The sequence below is a fragment of the Trichosurus vulpecula genome, chromosome 3 (assembly GCF_011100635.1).
Source record: "Trichosurus vulpecula isolate mTriVul1 chromosome 3, mTriVul1.pri, whole genome shotgun sequence".
NCBI classification, from domain to species: Eukaryota; Metazoa; Chordata; class Mammalia; order Diprotodontia; family Phalangeridae; genus Trichosurus; species Trichosurus vulpecula.
The window spans coordinates 67,968,161-67,985,397 of record NC_050575.1 but is presented as its reverse complement, the minus strand read 5'-3'; the positions used below and the strand labels follow the sequence as shown (position 1 = coordinate 67,985,397).

At 40.5% G+C, this 17,237-nt stretch overlaps 1 protein-coding gene across 6 annotated transcripts; it reads right to left on the bottom strand.

Annotated features, from left to right (window-relative positions):
- Window positions 1-252: 252 nt before the first annotated feature.
- THG1L (tRNA-histidine guanylyltransferase 1 like) lies at window positions 253-7,511 on the bottom strand. 6 transcript variants are annotated; one of them, XM_036752082.1, is made up of 8 exons: window positions 7,428-7,511; window positions 6,993-7,220; window positions 6,481-6,609; window positions 5,044-5,220; window positions 3,231-3,400; window positions 2,666-2,754; window positions 1,527-1,634; window positions 257-836 (listed from the first exon to the last, which is right to left on the bottom strand). In XM_036752082.1, exons 2-8 carry the CDS (start codon window positions 7,067-7,069, stop codon window positions 675-677), a joined length of 912 nt encoding a protein of 303 aa, XP_036607977.1. In that variant the 5' UTR covers window positions 7,070-7,220; window positions 7,428-7,511; the 3' UTR covers window positions 257-674. The 6 variants fall into 6 exon arrangements, with proteins under 6 accessions (XP_036607976.1, XP_036607978.1, XP_036607980.1 ...); XM_036752081.1 differs by lacking the exon at window positions 7,428-7,511 and having other exon boundaries at window positions 253-836; window positions 6,993-7,416; XM_036752083.1 differs by lacking the exons at window positions 6,481-6,609; window positions 6,993-7,220; window positions 7,428-7,511 and adding an exon at window positions 6,156-6,367 and having other exon boundaries at window positions 253-836.
- Window positions 7,512-17,237: the final 9,726 nt, after the last annotated feature.

Here is a 17,237-nt window from a genome sequence, read left to right as displayed (position 1 = left end):
GTTGAAACAGGCAAGGAGTTACTCAGGTCTGTTCCACTTCTCTTGTACCCTTTCTCTGCACCTCTCATCCCCAAAGGAATACATATACTTCTTAGAAATTTGGATTTGAAATGCTACTCTTGGGAAGAAAGCTGAAAATAACAGCAGAGCCCACAGGAACAGAATGACTGATTCAACCAACTGGAGTGTACACAGCTGGTCACTATAGTTGACCATAGTTACCATAATTGAGAGATAAAAAAACCACATAAATTCATAAACATGTACTCCATGTTTATTTCCAGGTCTGCCAAGGAGAAATGTACACAGATCATTTAGAAGGGCAAGAATTTCAAGGTCACTGTATCCTAACTCTAAGCTAGTTAGGAGTAGGTGGCAGTTTTAAAAATAATTTATACCACGGTCTAAAAAGATTAATTATGCAAGATACAGCTAATTGCTTTGCAAAAATAGTAACACAATTTTATTTGTGTTTTTGCAAATGGAACCATGTTTCTATGGTACAAAAAAGGTGCCCTGCTTTCAGAAGAGTAAGATGTGCTACTTCTTTCTCCTTCTTTCCTTCCCCCCAAAACTGACTGTTCTTGCTGCTTACATAAAATGTCAGAGGTAGGTTAGCTAGCAGGAATCCAATGCCTGCATGGATAACCACAAGAAAGGAAAAGAAAAACAAGTCAGCTGTCATCTTCAAGGATCTCAGGATGCTCCTTCCAGAAAGCGTCGCCAATGATATCACAGTGTAAAGCCACTGGTTTAGTCCTTGTCCGTGTCACTTCAACTTTTTTTTCTTCTGTTTCTCCTGGAAGCTTGATTTCCTTTGATGTAACTTCTTTAATCTAAAAATAACAATTTATTAAATTATAAGAGATTATCACGAACTGGAAAGATACCACCAATCTCTCTCCCCAACCACTCCTTAGCATTAAAAAGTAGGCAAGAAGATTGTGTCTACCTTCATGCCTGTAATTTAAAAAAAAAATTACATTTTACCCCAGTGGAGTTTTGTTTAACAGCTTATATTTTCAAAGTACTTTAAAGTTAACTTGCCCAAGAACACATAGCTAGTAACTGTCTGAGCTAGGATTTGAATCTGAATCTGTCTTCTGATTCCTACTACAAACCTTATAGAAATGTTTTGTTGACTTACAGATTTACATGAACATTGGGCAGAAGGCCTAGTTCTGGTTTGCCTCAGGAAAAATTACTTCGCTTCTCAGAGGCTTAATAAAATGGCATTATTCCTCATGTTCTTTCTAGCTCTAAAATTCTATGATCTAAATTGCATGAGATGGGCATTCCACACACTAACATTCAGACTGAGTTTATAGAATATAGACTAGTCAGCATCTTTTTTCTTATGAACACCAATTTTATGTACTTACAGGTAGAGTTATAAAGAGAGGCCCAGAATTAGCAGCCAAGAAGAAAGTTTTAAGCAGTTACTAATAGTTTATTAAAAACACAGGAGCTCATCGGAAGCTGTGGTCACTCCTCTATCCCACCCCATCTGAAATCATACTTCCTACCTTTTTCCATATGAGTACAGTTCCTTTCCTGTACATTGGTGGTTCATTATTGTAGTTGATGTTGTATTCAGAAAACAAAATTTCATTCTTATCTGCAGCAAGTGTTCCCTAGCATTAAAAAAATACACAAGGTTTTTTCATATACTCCTTAACCCTCGATCTATGCCAATAAACTAGTAAAACAGGAAGAGGAGGGGAGATAAAATTTTAAAATGCTTTAAGGATTTTTATCTGTAATTACGAAATATTTTAAATTACAGTTCAAACCATTTCAGTTTCTAAAATCATAAAACTCTCCATCTGCCATCATCAAACCAGTGGTTTCACAAGCCAAAATAGTGACCCAAGGACAGAAGAAAATATAAATGGTAACCTCTCTTACTGGTGCGAGGGACAAGACTAACACTTACTTTATCAACAAGCATGTATTAAACACCTGCTACCTTCCAGGCCCTATGCTAGGTTCCGGGGGTACACACAAATGCCAAGAATTAACAATTCTTACACTTAAGAACCTTATAAACTAACTACATTGTAACTGGTTTTATTAGATCTAGCCCTGCATTGACTTGATCACGAGATCATAGATTCAGAACCAAAAAGGATCTTTAGTAGAGGCCATCTCATCCAACTCTTTCATTTCATAGATGAGGAAACTGAGGCCCAGAAGTTAAGTGGTTTGCCCAAGATCAGTGTCAGAGCCAGGATGTGAATCCAGGTGCTCTGGCTGCAAAGCTGGAGCTCTTTTCCACATTATCTTGTGATGCATCATAATGTGGATGCCATTGACCTGTGTTATAATAGCATACTATAACAGAGTCTTTTCAAATAACGTGTAACCTAGTGAAAAGCCTCATTTAAAAAATGTTAGTTGGCTTTCAAAAACATATAGTGTTCTCTATTATCTTGGAAGTATCTGTGCCACGGTGAAAAGAGTACTAGCCTGAATGCCAGGACACCTATATCCTAATTCCAGCTTTATCATTATGCAGCCTTGGCCCTTCCTGGGCCTCCATTTCTTATTCTTTCAAATGAAGAGAGTGGACTAGATGACTTCTATGTCCTTTTTACCTTGATACTCTGATTTTCTGGCCTATCAAAAGACAAAAAACAAAATTAAATCAACGAGCAAAGAGTACCTGTAATCTTTCTTGAGCTTGTGCTGGTGTTAATTTAGATCGCTGTATCAGCATCCAGAAAACTGTGTTATAAAGATTATTAATGTGACCTGGGAAGAAAAAGTTCAAAAATGTATATGCAACATTCACAGTCCAAAGAAATCACTTTCCTATCAATTCCCCTCCCCCCACCCCTGAAGACACCTTTATACTTACTTCAGATGGAGAGCTTAGAGACAATGAGTTGTATGTGTGTGCATGTACATTTTAAAGTGTGACATATTTTTAAACTATACATATAAATACATATTTAATAAGTTCAATGCACATGTAGAGTGCCTACTATGTGTAAAACAAGTGTTAATATTAGTGGACAAATCTTTGTTTTCAGTTACTTTTATTACTATTCTTTTCACTCAGATTAATGTTAATTGAAAAATACCTTAAGGGAACATTTCCAAAGTTATGTGATTTAAATTCCTAATTTTTTCTAAGTTCCTCAGAAGTTAGTCAAATGAATAAAGAGTCAAAAATAGTTTGTATTAGCACACATCCTTGGAATTTCATTGTTTTTAAAAATACTTACAATCTGCTTGTCGCCAACTGAGATAGTCCTTTAAGGTCTGGTTGCTAGGATACACCACGACTCTTCCATCAAAGGCTGGAGGGTATAGAAGGTCTTGGTCCTTAAAGTAATCCTTCCAATAAAAGACATAGCTGGAGGCAAACTGAGAAGCCACGTTTGTCATAAATTTACTTGTAAGTACAAAGAAAGGACAGAGAGAGAAAACATATTAATATTTACATAGCATAGGGATGGTGGGGTACAATAAAGAATTTACAGGTATTTGGTGACAATAATTGTAATACTTAGTTCCCAGGGAAAGTGCCTCCCACTGCCTTCATACATTGAGCAGTTTCTTGAACTTAGGGGCACTTAATAATGTCCATTAAACTGAACTATTATTATTATTTTTCTCTACAGTAATTTGATTCAAGCAAATGCATTCAGTATTTATTATGTAATAGGGTGGCTAGGTGGCACAGTAGATAGAGCACTGGGCCTGGAGTGAAGAAGACCTAAGTTCAAATCCTGCCTCAGACACTTCCTAGCTGTGTGATCCTGGGCAAGTCACTTAACCCTGTGTACCTCAGTTTCTTCTTCTGTAAAAGAGCTGGAGAAGGAAATGGCAAACCACTCCAGTATCTTTGCCAAGAAAACCCCAAACGGGGTCACAAAGAATCAGACACAACTCAGCAACAACGACAAATGAAACAAGCATTGTAGTAGGTGCTAAGGATACAAAGACCAAAAAAAAATTTTTTTAAAGTTCTTATCCTTAAGGAACTTACATTTTACAGGGTGAAAGAACATACAAACAGATTAAGTATGTGCAAACTATATGACAATAATTGGGGGAAACTAGCAACTGGTGGGGTTGGTCTCACTTGTGAAGTGGCATGGAGTTGTATTTTGTAGGAAGCTACACTGGTAAGATGAGACAGCAGCACTCTGGCACAGGGGTAACCTATGCAAAGGTACTGAGGTGGGATGTAGAAGCAAGCAGACCCAGGTGAAGTAACAAGCTTTGTGGTATTTAAATGCCAGAGGAATCTGATGCTATAGGCAAGAGTGGGCCATTTGAACAATGACATTTTCAAGACTGTGCTTCAGGAACTTCAATTTGCCATCTGTGGAGGATGGATTTGAAAGGGGAGAGACCACAAGAGAGAACAATAATTATGAGACTTCTGAAATATCAAGTTAGAAATCATACTACGGTAGTAGTTCTATTAGAAGAGAGAAAAGGAAGAATGTGTTAAATCATAGACTACTGAACTGGAAGGGATCTTAGAGCTCCTTTAGTTCAAACCTCTCATTTTCCAGAAGGAAACTGAAACCCAAAAGAGAAGTTAACTTAGCAAGGATATAGGGCTGATAAGTTTTAAAAGCCAGGACTAGAACTTAAATGTCCTAATTCATAGTCTAGTACTTCCCCACTATGCCATAATGTCTCTCTTAAAGGACTAATATGTGTTTTGAAAAGGAAAACTATCTTTAGCTTTAAAAAGTCTATATAACTGTCAATTTATTTGAGATTGCTATACCCCAAACTTCTAGCCCTTTCAAAGAAGGTCTATGTAGTCTATGTATGTGGTCTATGTAAGAGCTAAGTAGAGCTCTTTATCAATTTCACACTACTTCGTTTCTAGTCCCTGAGAATCTAGAATCCCAGATCAAACTAGAAATCAAGCCTCCAGTAGGAGAGGAAAAGACAAAAACAAATAGATACAAGGAAGAGGAAATGATGAAAAATCTATGATTGAAGTAAAAGGGGCAACATCTGTCTTGACAAAAATAGCTTGACAGGACGAGATAGGTGATTTAAGGAATTTACCTGGCTCTTCTTCTAAACCAATTGCTCTTCCGTTTGAATACAAAGCTATATTCATCACTTTGTCCATACGCCATGACAATATCTTCTAGTTGTGTCATTACAGTCTGGGCACATTGGGTCATCAATTCCAGGGCTCGGCTATCATTGGGTTTTGTAAAGTTGTGTTTTTCTGCAAAACTTCATTGTGGGAAGGAGGAGAAACAAAGGTAAGTTTCCATGAAGGAAGTTAAGCAAAGATAATATAATGTAATAGCAGAAACAGCAACACTGCAAAGGCAGAGTAGCATGCTGGGTTTACAATCAGGAAAACTACATTTCAAACTGTGTGACCAAGGGAAAGTCACCTAACATCTGTGGTTCAAGGAACATTTTAAATACCATATTAAAGACTATCAAATGACAGTACTTTATTTCTTCACTTCTGTCTCAAGGGCCTTTCCTGCTCCGACCAGGAGAAGGAAGTGAGGCTTTCTTCCATGACTCCATCTTTCCTTCAGTTCTACGCCACATTTATTCTCCCTTGCCCCTCTCTCCTTAGGTATTCTGGCACACCTGGACAATTTGTGGACTAACACTCTGCAAAGCATGAGTGTTTAATAAATATTAAATGATACAATAATCATTAGAAACCATTTATTCTAACCTCCTCAGTTCAGAGGAGGAGAATAAGTCCCTAAAAGTCACTTGATCTCAAATTAATGCTTCTTTGCCTTTCGGGGGGCAGGGGATCCTCCACTTCCTGTATGCCACCCCCTCAAAATCCTAAACAGATTTTTTGGGTGCTATTTAGATAATGTAGATGCAGAGGATCATTTAATTAACCAGTTGCAAACCTGAGGGAAAAGATGGCATGGGAGGGGGGTGTACTTTGCCACCAGCTCTCCGGGTGGCCGATAATCGCGTCAAGCTCACTTTCAATCTCAGCCCCAAGAGAGACGACATTTACAACTCCTGTTCCTATCGATTTAAGATCTGCAAAGCCCTCTTTCCACGACGCTCCCCCCCCCCCCCCACCGCCGTTCCCTTCCCCAGGTGGCTAGTTAAAGGAGTGCTGGACAACACCGCCCCCTCCAACTCCAGAAAGGAAAAGAGGGCTCGAAGTAGTTAGCGACCTCCCCCAAACCACACAGCAAGTAACTGGCAGAACTGGCGCTGGAACCCGAGGCTTCTAGCTCCAAGGCCACGGCTCCCTTCTCACGAGAGCTGAATCGTCCTCTCCTTGAACTTCCGTAAGGGCCAGACTCCCGGCTTTTGGCCGCCTTTCCAGGGCGTGAGAATGGGGGACGCTTCCCACCACAAGCTCATTGGCTGCGGGCTTCCCTTGGTAACAGGGAAACGGAAGTGGATGGCTGGGAGGGAAAGGCGGGGGGGGGAGAAGGAACCCGCCCCGGAAGCGCATGCGAGCCACGCGAACCCCTGGCTGGGCAGTGCTCTCACCGATGGAAGTTCCTTCCGTCCAGCCGCACCACCACCCAGCAATGGGCTAGGCATGTGTCATCCGTCTCGAAATCCCGAACGTACTCGAATTTGCTCTTCGCCATGGCGACCCTGCTGCTAACGGAGACTCTACGGCAAGAGAGAGCAACGGCCCAACGGACACGAGAGGCGACTATGGCACTGTTTATAGCGCACATTTCCGGCCGGGGGAAGGAAACGCCCCGCCCCGGAAGTGTCTGTTCCCGACCTGGCTCCTCTAGCCCGCCTGGAGGACCTTCTTCTCGCTCTACCCTTACCTTTCACCTCCCAGTCCTGTTTCTCCAGTCTGGTCCCTGATCCCTCACTAGGCATGGGGGTGGGGGTGGGGATTTCCATTTCCTCTCTCCAGGCTTTCTCACTAGCCACTTCACTTTTCCTCAGGAACCACGCTCACGAAAGTCTCTGCTAGCTTCCTCTTGGCCAAGTTTCTCATCCTTTTAGGTCCAGTTTGTTAAGGGGTCCCCTGAACTTACCTTTTTGAGTTGCCATATTTCCCAGAATCACTGCACGCAGAGCATGCCGGAGGCCGAAGCTCCTCCTGAGCCGACATAATTAGTTGTTGCACCCCAAGCTGGATTCCATGTGTGTCCTTGGGAGGCAGGACAGGCGCCAGTCAGGCTGTACCAGGCTGGGATAATGCCTGCGCAGCTGGGGTCCTCTGCAGAGGAGCAGACGCTCCTGTCTCCGTAGGCTAGTAGTTCCTAAGGGAAAAGAATGAGGCTTTTGCCATCACCTTTCTCCTCCCTGTAGCGGGTGATCTTGTCGTTTTTCCCACCTTTGCTGCTAGCAAAGTCCCCCTTCCCACGTCACTCCCCTCCCTTCATCCTGCTATTATAAAAATGTGAACTTCTGCAGAGACTGGGAACTCCTTGGGTTCCACATGCATGTTCATTTCTCTTGTAACAAACCTGGTTTTCACGTAAGTCTGGTGACGTGATTGCCTGTTGACAAATTCAGCAAACATTTAACTGTCTTTTGTGGACAGGATGAGGGGTTGGGGGAATTGGGTAACACAGAGGACACAGCCCCGCCCGTGGGAAGTTTCAGTTTAATATCGAGGAAAGAGGCCAAAAGGCCTGGATCTGAACGTGCTTCAGATGCTAGCTGTGGGATCCTGGGCAAATCATAAACGTTCAGAAACTCAGTTTCCTTACCTGCCAAATGAGACTAATAATACATACACAACACCCTTCGCAGCATTGTGAGGAAAAAGAGCTTTGAGAGTATGAGTTATTATGTAGCCGACTGATACAAGGAGTATAGCAAGGGTCCAGGCAAAAGGTTAATGAAGTATTTGAGGAGGGAGAGAATGTTTCCAGCTAGAGTTGTTAGGGAAGACTCCCTGGAGGAAGTGGCACCTGAGTTGGGTCGTGAAGAAAGGAAGGGGCTTTAGCAGTGATAGGATGGGGGTGGGGAAGATGACATTAGTCCATTTTTACCCACCTGAGACAATCTTGGAGAAAGCAGGATAAGAAAGGGGATGGAGGATAGCTTGGGGTTGAGGTTAGCTGGAGTGTTGAAAACATAGTGGAATCATAATTTTAGAGCTAGAAGGGATTTTATAGGCAGGTCATTGAGTTCAGTTTTCTCATTTTACAGAGGGAGAAACACAATGAGAAAAGTTAAATGATTTGCCCTGCCACACATCTGGTAAGTGTAAGGCAGAATTCAAACGCAGGGCTTTATGACTCCAAGTCTAACATTCTCTGTTCGACTCTGTGCCATGTCTTCAGAGTTTAGAGGTGAAAGGTGTTAGGATCTTGACCAGCAATGATGAGGCGGGAGCCAAGATAGATATGACTCCAATTTATTGGAAGCCGTTATCCATATTTATAGGTTTTTGCACTACATAAGCAGACGCAGGTGTTCAAGGGGTAAAGGGATGAGAGCATGGGAAGATCGATATCTGGTGGGAAGAATCTGGATTATTGTAAACTATGTCGCCTACAAGCGTATGGGAAAAACTAGGGCTGTGGTAAGGTGGTTTCCATAGGAGTATGGGAACAGAGCGAGGTGCTGTCCTACAGTATCTACAGAGGCATGGGAAGGCTCAGGCATGTAGCCAGCTGATATCAGAGCTGTATGAGCTATGTGAGGCACGGGGCAGGATGCCCTTGTAAACTATCAAAGAAATTCCCATTAATTAAAGCATGTTTGTGTTAGGCACTGGTTCAAGAGCATTAGGTAGTGGCCAGCTGTGTTCCTCCTATTGGGCTTGTGAGTCCTTGGTGAATGGACTCTGCCTGCATGAGAAAGGATGGCTATCAGAGCAGGAGGGGGGTGCTGTTAGGGGGGCTGCTAGGGATGGAAGTCTTTCCTCCGGGCGCCTACCGTTCCAACTCCTACTAAGCCTGTCTGGTATTACCCAGGAAACAGGCCAAGCGATAGGGTCCGAGCAGCCCCGGGGTCGGCACTAACTCCCTACAGAAAGGGACCTTGGGCTTAGTGGCTTAGAGGCAGCTTGATGTAGGGAAAAAGAGTACTGGATTTGAAATTAGGAGAAACCTATGTTTGAATCCTACTCTTGACTGTGGGGTCGTAGACAAGTCAAAACTTTATGAGCCTCATATTCCTATTTATAATATGGGGTTAATGCCTGTAGCACCTATCTTATAGGGCTATTGTGAGGGTCAAAAGAGATGATATGTATTAAAGTACATTGTAAACCTGAAAGTGCTAGATAAATGGCGGCTAATCCAACCCCCTGGTTATGTAGAGGAAGAAATAGAGGGAACATGACAGGTGTCTTCCTCAACTCCCCACTATCTCTCACCACCCATAGCCAATCTGTTTCCATAGCTGGTCTCTCCAATACAACCCTTTTTCTCCTCTGACCACTGGTGCAAGTCCTCGTCATTTCACAAGGTGGACTATTGCAGTAGCCTGCTGGTGTATCTGCCTGCTTCAAGTCTCTCCCCACTCCAACCTATCCCTCCATTCAGTCACTAAAGTGATTTTTCTAAAGCGCAGGTTCAACCATGTCACCCCATACTCAGTAAACTCCAGTGGCTTCCTCTTCCTCTAGGATCAAATACAAAATTCTCTGTTTGTCCTTCATAGTCCAGTTCCCTTTTACCTTTCCAGTCTATTTATACCTTACTCCCCACTTTATACTTTTCAATCCAGTGACACTGGCCTCCTTGCTGTTCCATGAAGGAGACATTCCATCTCTCAATTCTGGGGTGTTTCCCATACCTAAAACATTCTCCCTTTGCATCTCTGCCTACGAGCTTCCCTTGCTTCTTTAAAGTCCCAACCAACATCTCATCTTCTACAGGAAGCTGTTCCCAAACCCTCTTAAATTATGAAGTGCCTTCCCTTCTCTTAATTATTTCCTATTTACCATGTACATAGCTTGTTTGTACATTTTTATTTACTTGTCTCCCCCATTATATTGTGAGCTCCTTGAGGACAGAGACTGTCTTTTTCCTCTTTTTGTATCCCCAGAGCTTAGCACGATGCTTGACACATGCTGTTGTTCAGTCGTGTCCAACCCTTTGTGGCCCTGTGTGGAGTTTTCTTGGCAAAGATGTTGAAGTGGTTTGCCATTTCATTCTTCAGTGGATTAAGGCAAACAGAGGTTAAATGACTTGCCCAGAGACACACAGCTAGTGAGTGTCCAAGGCTGGATTTAAACTCTGGTCTTCCTGACTCCAGGCCTAGCATTCTATCCATTGAACCACTTAGCTGCCTCCAGTATATAGTAGGTGCTTAATAAATATTTATTGACTGATTAATAGGTAGAAGAGCCAGGGTTTTTATCCCGGTCCTCTTGACTTTAAATACATTGCTCTTTGCACTCTACCAGTGCTCTCCAGGTTGTCAAAGGCCTAATTACCAGAATAGGGATCTTATTTATTACTGTCTATTATGGATAATGCCATATATACGTATATATGTGTGTATATACATTTATATACATATATACACATATATGTACACATACATACACACACATATACCATAGAATACTACCCTATGGACCATTTGGCCTTTCCATCTGACTTCTGACTGAGAAATTTTGTGTGAGCTGTTTCTCTCAATGAGCTACTTGAGAGCAGGGACCACCTTACAGAGAATAAGCATTTAAGCCTTTCTTATTCATTCATTCATTCATTCATTCATTCATTCATTCATTCATTGATAGGCAATGGGGAATCACTAACAATTTTTTTTTAAAAACAGGGGTCTAATATGATCAGAACAGTGCACTGCTTGAGCAGCTTGGGAAGGATGAGCCAGATTGGAAATAGACTGGAAATTCACACACTTTTCCCTTCTGTTCCTTTTGCTTAGTGGAATGAAGTTTCTCTCTTACCAAAGGTTGTCATAGGATTTTGGATCTAAAATGAGCTCATTTGTCCAATGCCCTTATCTTCTAGATGAGGAAACTGAAGTCTGGGAAGAAGTAACTTGTCCAAATGCACAGCTAGGTAGCTGGGACGAGAAGCCAGATTCCTTGACTTCCAGCACAAGTCTCTTTCTCATCCCCATCTTTCCCTCCATGGACACCAAGGTACTCAGGAATGCTTTAATAATTCCATGAATCTAAAAATAATAATTCTTTCACTATCCTGGCTCACCAGTTCTCCTAGAGCTATGATGTCTGTAGAGACTGAATTTTCTGATATAATCTTGATTTCAATAGAAGATGTATTTTTTAAAATAAATTTTATTGATATCTTTTGTTTTTACATTGTCAGCATTTCTCCCAGTATTTTCTCCCCCTTCCTCCTACCAGAAAGTTTTCCCATATATACCATATAACAATTTTTTTTAAAGAAAAGAGGAAGAAAAATGTTTATTAACTGACTGTTGCAGCAACTTTCTTCTCTTGATGATTTCCTTGGGGGAAAAAGATATACAAGGTGTCCCAAAGACACTTCCCAAACTCCCATTTCTTTGGTCTCGATGCTAAGACTTCTGGGACATCCTGTAGTTTTAGTTAGGCTTTGAACAACTAGTATTCTTTGTCAGACCATGTATCCCATTTTTCTGAAAATACAGTCATTGTAGCTACAGAACTTGTACCACTCATTTGACACTTGTTCTGCCTCATAGTACAATTTTAGCAATATCTGTGGGTCTGTGATCTTATGAATATGGGGCCTTTTCTAGCCTATTCACACCTTTTCAATCTGTGAGACTCTTATCTATATCCTCTAGCAAATCCTCCAAGACTGAGGCCTTCCTCCAAGTCTTGTAATTTTCTGTGGGCATCAATGCAAACTATCCATCTGTTATTCTTACATCTCATAACTGCCCAGTTCACCTCACCTCCTTTATTCATCATACATTCAATATTCAGCAATCATTAATGAAGACCATACTAATGTGCCAGGCTCCATGCTTGACCTTGGGCATACAAAACCAAAAATTAAACAGTCTCTGTTTTCAAGAAGCTTATATTCTATTGAGGGAAAACAAAGAGTATACCAAAAAAAAAATCTGAAATATACGAAGCAAACACAAAGTAACTTCTGGGAAGGGCTCTAGCATTAGGGGGAATCAGACAAAGGACAAAGGAATAGGACAAAGATCCAATAAGATAAAGATGTAAAAGTTTTAAATTTTAATGGAGTAGTAACCTTCGCTTTGAGAAAAGAATGAGAAAGAGAGAGAGAGAGAGAGAGAGAGAGAGAGAGAGAGAGAGAGAGAGAGAGAGAGAGAGAATAACTTTCAAATGTTTTTATTAAGAACAATGACAGGGAGAGGATTTCCCCCCACAAAAGAGTTAAAATAGCACCTTAGGGTGAACAAAGTATGAGTGGAGACAAAGAAGAATAGTGGCACAACTGGGGCCTTCCTGGGACAATTTGAAAAGATCAGAAGAAAAATCCCAGGACAGGTTTGGTCCCTCAAAGTGTAAACACCTCCAGGCTAGGTTCCTAGGTTCTGTTTTACCAACAAGCTGCAAGCCCCTTAAACTACAAGTGGCGAGCCCTGGGGTTAGTTGGTTTGAGAGGCTGCCTTGGCCCCAGCCACAGGAACTTTTCACCCTGAGACAGTGAGGGGGCGTTGGGCATTTGAGCCCAGGAAGATTGAGGGGACCTCTGCTGACAAGGAACTTCAGACTCAGCTCTACTGGGAAGAGCGGTGGGGGCAAGAAGGAACCAGCACAAGTCTGGTGAGTGCAGAAGCAGTGAGGCAGAAATCCCCTGGCTATGGACACTTACAGGAGGTTGGAGGTTTGGCTTTGACTCCAGGCTGGAGGGGAGAACTGAAGATCTGCGGCAAGAGGCACCATTTCCCATACCCCAGGTCTAGAAGTGATTACAAAAATCGAGCTATTACCACAAAAAATGCACAGGCAAAGGAGAAAGAATCCAACCATATAAACCTATTACAGGAATAGAGATGACCAGGGTTCATCTTCAGAGGAGGATATTGAAGTAAAAAAAACCCAAAGAGTAACGTCAAATGTCACCCACCCAAAAAGAATTTATGGAAGATCTTAAAAAAGACTTTAAAAATCAAATAACAGAGATGGAGGAAAAACTAAAAAAAAAAATAAGAATAATCCAAGAAAAACAAGAGGGATATGAAAGGAAAGTCAACCAGTTAGATAAGGAGATCCAGAATCTTAAGTAGGAAAATGACACCTTGAAAATTAGAATTGGACAAAGTGAAGCCAGTGAAATTATAAGAGATCAAGAAATAATTAAACAAAACATGAATAATGAAAAAATAGAAGAGAAAGTAAAAACTCTTATAAGAAAAACAACAGATTTGGAGAATAGATCAAGAAGAGAAAATATGAAAATAATTGGACTAACTGAAAGTTATGATAAAAAAAGAATCTTGATACAATAATACAAGAAATAATTAAAGAAAATTATCCTGAAGCATTAGAACGAGGCAGGGAAGTAGAAATAGAAAAAAAAATCCATCGATCACTACTTAAAAGAGATCCTGTGAGGAAAACTCATAGGAATATCATAGTCAAATTCCAAACCCCCAGCTCAAGGATAAAATATTAAAAGCATCAAGAGTAAAACAATTTAAATATGAGGGTGCCACAATCAGAATTACACAAGATCTAGCAGCGGAGACAATAAAGGACTACAGGTCTTGGAACACAATATATGGAAGAGCAAAAGACCTGGGGCTCCAGTCAAAGATATCATACCCTGCAAAGCTAAGTGTTATTTTGTTTGTTTGTTTGTTTTTGCAGGGGGGAAGGAAGGGCAATTGGGGTTAAGTGACTTGCCCAAGGTCACACAGCTAGTAAATGTGTCAAGTATCTGAGGTCAAATTTGAACTCAGGTCCTCCTGACTCCAGGGCTGGTGCTCTAATCACTGCGCCACCTAGCTGCCCCCTAAGTATTATTTTGAATGAAAAAAAAATGGACATTTGATAAACTTTCAGACTTGCAAGACTTTGTAAAAAAAAGAAAGTCCTCAACTTAATAGAAGATTTGACATACAAGAATGAAGAGAAACATGAGTTTCTAAACAAAGACTAATTATAAGGGATTCATGAGGAAGGACTGTTTACTTTTTATATAATGTAAAATGTATGTCCAAGATTCTTATTAATAACTGGTGAGCTCATAAGAGATTGGGGTAAACCTATGATATGAATTTTTAAAAGTAAAACCATTTAGGAACAGCAAAAAAGAGTAACTATTTTCTATAAATGAGGTACAAGAGAAAGAAAGGATATGGAGGAATTAGATGGAGGAGGAGGGCTGGTAGTTCTGGTAACTTACTTTAATTGGTAAGAGGAAACAATACATATATATTTAGAAAAGTGTAAAAGTCTTCTCAATTTAGAAGAAATAAAATGGTAGGGGTATAGAGAGGGGGGAGAGGACAAGGGAGAGATCTTTAAAGGAGAGAACGAGGAAACAGGTAAAAGTGGGGTATAGAAGGGTGTTTAGATTAAGGGGAATGGGAGAATAGGGGAGGGATCTTTGGAGGGGGAAAGGCAAGCAATAGGATGGCAAGGTAGTTGGTAGAGGAGGGGGGTAGGCAAGTAGTAGGAGGGCAGGGTAGTGGGTAGAAGTAAAGTAGAGGAGACAGGAGGGATAGGAAACAAGAGATATGTACAAACATAACGACAAAGATCAGGAGTAGAGTGTGTTTAGGAAGGTATATGTCTATATGCGCATGTATGTATGTATAAGTGTATGTACATATCTGTATGTGTATGTATATATCGATAAACATATCTAAACTATATTGTAGCCTTCTGGGGTGTGGGGGAAGGGAAAAAAGAACAAAGTTAAAAAGTGCACAGCAGAGAACAAAAGAAAACATAAGGAAGCAAAGAAAAGATGGACAATTCTGAATACAAGGTGTACAATACAGGCTTTCTTGAAATGAAAATTTATTGTTACATATTTTGAATCCTCTCTTATGTTCTGCTATGCACATGACATGCTTTTTTTCTTCCTTACTTTGTATTTAAGTTTCAATATTTAAGTTTATGATATGTTTTTGTTTCTTTTCTCTATTCTGTATTTGTGTTCTGGTAAAATAAATTTTAAAAAAAGAACAATGACAAAAAGATAAGTATAAGGTTAGCCCTATAAGATTTGAACTAGTTTTCACCTCATGAACTAGTTAGACCAAACTTAAGATGAATACCCTTCCAGAACTGCCTTGGGAATGAGCTATTCCAGAATCTTCAAGGAAAATCTTTCTATGGATCAAATGACTACATGGGTCAACTAAGACCCAAGATAAAATAAATTGATTGAGTGTAGTTTAATCTATAACCTGACTTAGTTTATCTGTAAAGCCTGTTTAACCAGGTTTGTTTCCTTAAGGGATGTATTCGATTAACGACTCTAAATTTGTTTAACTTTTATGGCACTGAAGGAAGCATGGGACTATACATTTGTCTTTTTTCTTCTTAACATTTGTGATACATGTGGCCATATATGTTCCTTTAGTGATCAGGAAATTTCACTGTATTGGGCAATACGTTTGTTTCCTAGTACAAATCTAAGTCCCTTAACTTGTCCCCTGATGCTAACTCAGATTGATCCATATGACTATGAGACATTGAGAAAAGTTTGCTACCAATCTGGTCCCTATCATTCATTAAGGAATTCTATCAACCTCATGATAAGATGAGCAGTGAAAGAGATGCCTCTGCTGACTAAGGTTATTTCAAAGAACTTCCATTGAAACTTTAACCTAGCTCATTACTTCTGTGATGGTGCTTCTGCTAGTATAGGAATGCTGGACTTTAAAGCACCCAAACAGGGAAACTATGGGAAAACTTTATTGCATTGAACATAGCCCTGCCTGGCTGAGAAACCAGACCTGTTGCTCAGAGACCAGATTTGTTTAATGCTTAACTCCTGACTCTAGCTTATGTTGGCCCCCACCAAAACCTTCCACATGAGTCGAAGATGGATGATGTGTCCTTTCTAGAAACTGCCTCGATGCTGGCCAATAAGATGACTGTTTCCTTTTTTCTTTGTTTGAATCCTATGTAATACATAACACACAGGCTGGGGGGAGTGGGTCAACCTTTTTTTCAGCTTTCCTCCTCCAATGACTTAATAAACTTCTTTCTAAATTATTTCAGTTCTGGATTTTGTTCTCTACCACAACAGTTAGTCAGAGAGAAGAGCAATTTCCTATAGACATAGAAATATTCCAGAAGCCCTAGTTTGTGGATGACATTGTATTGAATGAATCAAGATCTAGACTACTACAAGACCTTCTCAATGAGATCACCCACAAAAGACAGATCTCAATTTACAAGCCACACAGGAAAAAGTTAAATGTATTAAGAATGCCCATTGTCCGGATATTTGCAGTGGCCTTTTAAAATGTTTATGCCCCGCCACTCCCAAAAAAAATTGAAAGTGCTTCAAGTGTAAGGGCCACATTTCATACCTCTTTGTAACCTTTTGAATGTAGAAGCCACCTTTTCTGTTCCCTCTCTACTCTCCAGAACAACAGAGAAAGTGATTTCTGAACTCAGTAAAAATCCCTTCAGTAACTGTTCCAAACTTTTCCTCAAGGTTCACCTCTACTTCTCCTCCCTCTCAGAAGAGGACCTCACTTCATACCTGACTGAGAAAGTAGAGGCCATTTACCTAGAACTCCAACTTCTTCTCTACTCTACATTCAAAAACCTCTTGGCATCATTATTTATTTCCTCCTTCTTTGTTCCAGCCTCTGATGAAGAGGTGGCACTTTTTCTGGCTAAGGACCAGACTCTAATTGTACTCTTGGTCCTATACTCTTCCATTTTCTCCAACAGATTTTTGCTTTTGTCCTCAATCTCTTATTCCCCACTGCCCACAAACACGCTGAAGCCTACCTTGTTCTTAAAATAATAATCACAAAACAACCTCCCTCCTCTCTCATTTCTCATTATTTCACATTTCCCCTCATTTTCACAACCAAACTCCTAAAAAGTTGTCTGTACTCCATATTTCTACTTCCTCTCCTCTCATTCATTTCAACCTTGTACAACATAATTTCAGAACTCATCACTCAACTGAAACTATACTCCAAAGATCCTTTAGTCGCCAAATCTGATGGTTTCTTCCTAAACATCATGTTTTGGCCTCTCTGCAGCATTTGACACTGTTGTCTTGAACATCCTCTTCCTCCTATACTCTCTTCTTTCTGGGTTTTTTCTTTTCTTTTTAAAATTCAATACTTTATTTTTTCCCAATTACATATAAAAACAATTTTAAAATTCTTTTTTCAAATTTTGAGTTCCAAATTCTCTCCCTCCCTCCCCT

Excerpts from the sequence above, each read along its gene's own strand:
- THG1L (XM_036752082.1), bottom strand. The coding sequence starts at position 7,069 with ATGTCGGCTCAGGAGGAGCTTCGGCCTCCGGCATGCTCTGCGTGCAGT. Across the intron at positions 5,221-6,480 it reads GACGGAAGGAACTTCCATCG|TTTTGCAGAAAAACACAACT; the intron begins GTGAGAGCACTG and ends CCCACAATGAAG. Across the intron at positions 837-1,526 it reads CTGTACTCATATGGAAAAAG|ATTAAAGAAGTTACATCAAA; the intron begins GTAGGAAGTATG and ends TGTTATTTTTAG.